General features: G+C 48.4%; 1 protein-coding gene across 1 annotated transcript; it reads right to left on the bottom strand.

The window, feature by feature from the left end:
- Nucleotides 1-966: 966 nt before the first annotated feature.
- BJ212DRAFT_1419587 (uncharacterized protein) lies at nucleotides 967-1,864 on the bottom strand. Its single transcript, XM_041337613.1, has 4 exons — nucleotides 1,739-1,864; nucleotides 1,550-1,712; nucleotides 1,454-1,501; nucleotides 967-1,403 (listed from the first exon to the last, which is right to left on the bottom strand). Exons 1-4 carry the CDS (start codon nucleotides 1,842-1,844, stop codon nucleotides 1,277-1,279), a joined length of 444 nt encoding a protein of 147 aa, XP_041184791.1. The 5' UTR covers nucleotides 1,845-1,864; the 3' UTR covers nucleotides 967-1,276.

Here is a 1,864-nt window from a genome sequence, read left to right as displayed (position 1 = left end):
GAATACACCAATCTCAAGTCTTCGTTCTTGTTCCTCGTTTATAGTCCGAGCCTCTCCGATTCTGGTGATGTACCTCATGTCAGCTCCTGCACATTGGCGTGTCGATATTCCGATAGAATCACGATCATCAGCAGTATCAAGTTGTACATGTTTGCCCCATAGGACACTTAGCGGTTTTCGTCCCTATTCTACCCTCAGTGACTCATTCTGCTCACGACTGAGGGTGAGTAAAGTACTTACTTATTAATCGTACTGACAAGCATTAGTTCACTTTGATAGGTATAACATTCTGAATACAGTCATTCCGCTCGCGACCGAGGTTCGCTTTGGGCGTCCTTGTGATACCTGCGACTCGCAACACCAACACAGTCGACTCCATCAAGGAGCACAAGAACATTTGAGATTGATTGCAGAATTTACTCCCTGATGGCTATTTCAAATCTTCAATAGTACTCATCGTGCTTCTTTTCAGAACACCAAACCAGTGCTTTACGTGGGTCAGGGGAATCGATAGGGCCAGTAACGGGTGGTGGTTCAACCACACATTGCATACCTCTTGGGGATAATGAGCAGGCTCCGCAGCTACAACTGAGCACTCACCCCACGCTCTCACCTTGCAGGAACGAGCAGCCTAGACTCGTCCCATCTGGGGCACTTGCAAGTCTTCCATAGTGCTCTGCATAAATAGCAGAACTCTGTCTTGCATCGGCAAGTCATATGGAAACACCCCACTAAGCTCAATCATCTGAGCGCACCCTGGGCAGCGGGACCATCCTGAAGCGCGGCTGAGCGTGAGTACATCCAGAGTCTCTACATCTGGAGTGCAGGAGTGGGTAGATCTTATGTATCTCCCGCGACATTTTCCACATGTTGTCGTCTTGCATTTAGGGGACGGGCATGTGAATATCTTGCTGGAATCTCCGTCGTGTAATGGCCCAAGAAAACGACTGCACGTCGATTTAACACAATAAACACGCTTCAGGGTCCCAAATTCTTGAGCTTTGAGTTCAAACTCGGAGAGGAATGCCTGTGTCAAGTGAGGCCGAACTTGCAGGAGCGGAATGTTCTGATGACAACATCGAGGAGGATACAGGCGTTCGTCGCGCATTGCTGACTGGAATAGATTTGTGATGCAGCCGATATCAAAGAAGTGATTGCATGGTGCCAGAACTTCCTCTCCAAAAATAGGATCCTGACAAATCACACAATTGTGACCAGTTGCCCTGCTTGTGATGTTACGTTCAATTTAAATGTAACACCAGTATCATAACAGGTCTCACCGAGGAGCTCTAGCTATGATAGTTGGCACTTGGCCTGGGTTTGGTGTAGTCTGACCACTCGATATGGGCGTCGAAAGAAAGGAGTCGACCAATTGATTCCATATTTGTATCTCTGATCTGGTTCTAAAAGTCTCGTCAGGGACTCTAGGGGAGCGCTACACTTGCAAGCGTACTTTCCGACGTCGTTGGAGCGCAGCATCTGTCGCATTGCTGTTGCGGGCCTGCTTCTCGGTGTTAGTATTTGTAAATTCCGTGATATGGAACCTTACCCAGGTGTAGGATTTGCTTCCTCATTTCCGTCGGCAAGTCGCTGGGCAAGTGCCAGATCAGCATTGAACTCTGCAAGTTCTCGAGCGTTCTGCATCAACAATCTGAAAGCAACTTCACGATCAGAAAACCCCTTTCCTCGACGCTCTCTGTTATCATATAGGGCTGCAATCTCTCGACATCTGAAAGACCTAGTTCAGCGATCATACGGGTAAGATCTTCCTCATGATTATCTGTTTCTCTTGGATCCGGGATCGGACGTGAACCACGTAGTCGTGAGGGACCAGCGACGTTCATGGGGGCAGGAGAGAAAGAGG

Source organism: Suillus subaureus (genome assembly GCF_016647635.1).
Source record: "Suillus subaureus strain MN1 chromosome Unknown BJ212scaffold_609, whole genome shotgun sequence".
NCBI lineage: Eukaryota > Fungi > Basidiomycota > Agaricomycetes > Boletales > Suillaceae > Suillus > Suillus subaureus.
The sequence above is the reverse complement of the archived record's forward strand: the minus strand, read 5'-3'. Positions and strand labels throughout refer to the sequence as shown.

Bases quoted from the DNA above. Each gene is read 5' to 3' on its own strand.
- BJ212DRAFT_1419587 (XM_041337613.1), bottom strand. From the start codon at position 1,844: ATGAACGTCGCTGGTCCCTCACGACTACGTGGTTCACGTCCGATCCCG. The intron at 1,713-1,738 runs GTCTTTCAGATG...GAGAGATTGCAG, and splicing joins CCGTATGATCGCTGAACTAG to CCCTATATGATAACAGAGAG. The intron at 1,502-1,549 runs GTAAGGTTCCAT...ACCGAGAAGCAG, and splicing joins GAAGCAAATCCTACACCTGG to GCCCGCAACAGCAATGCGAC.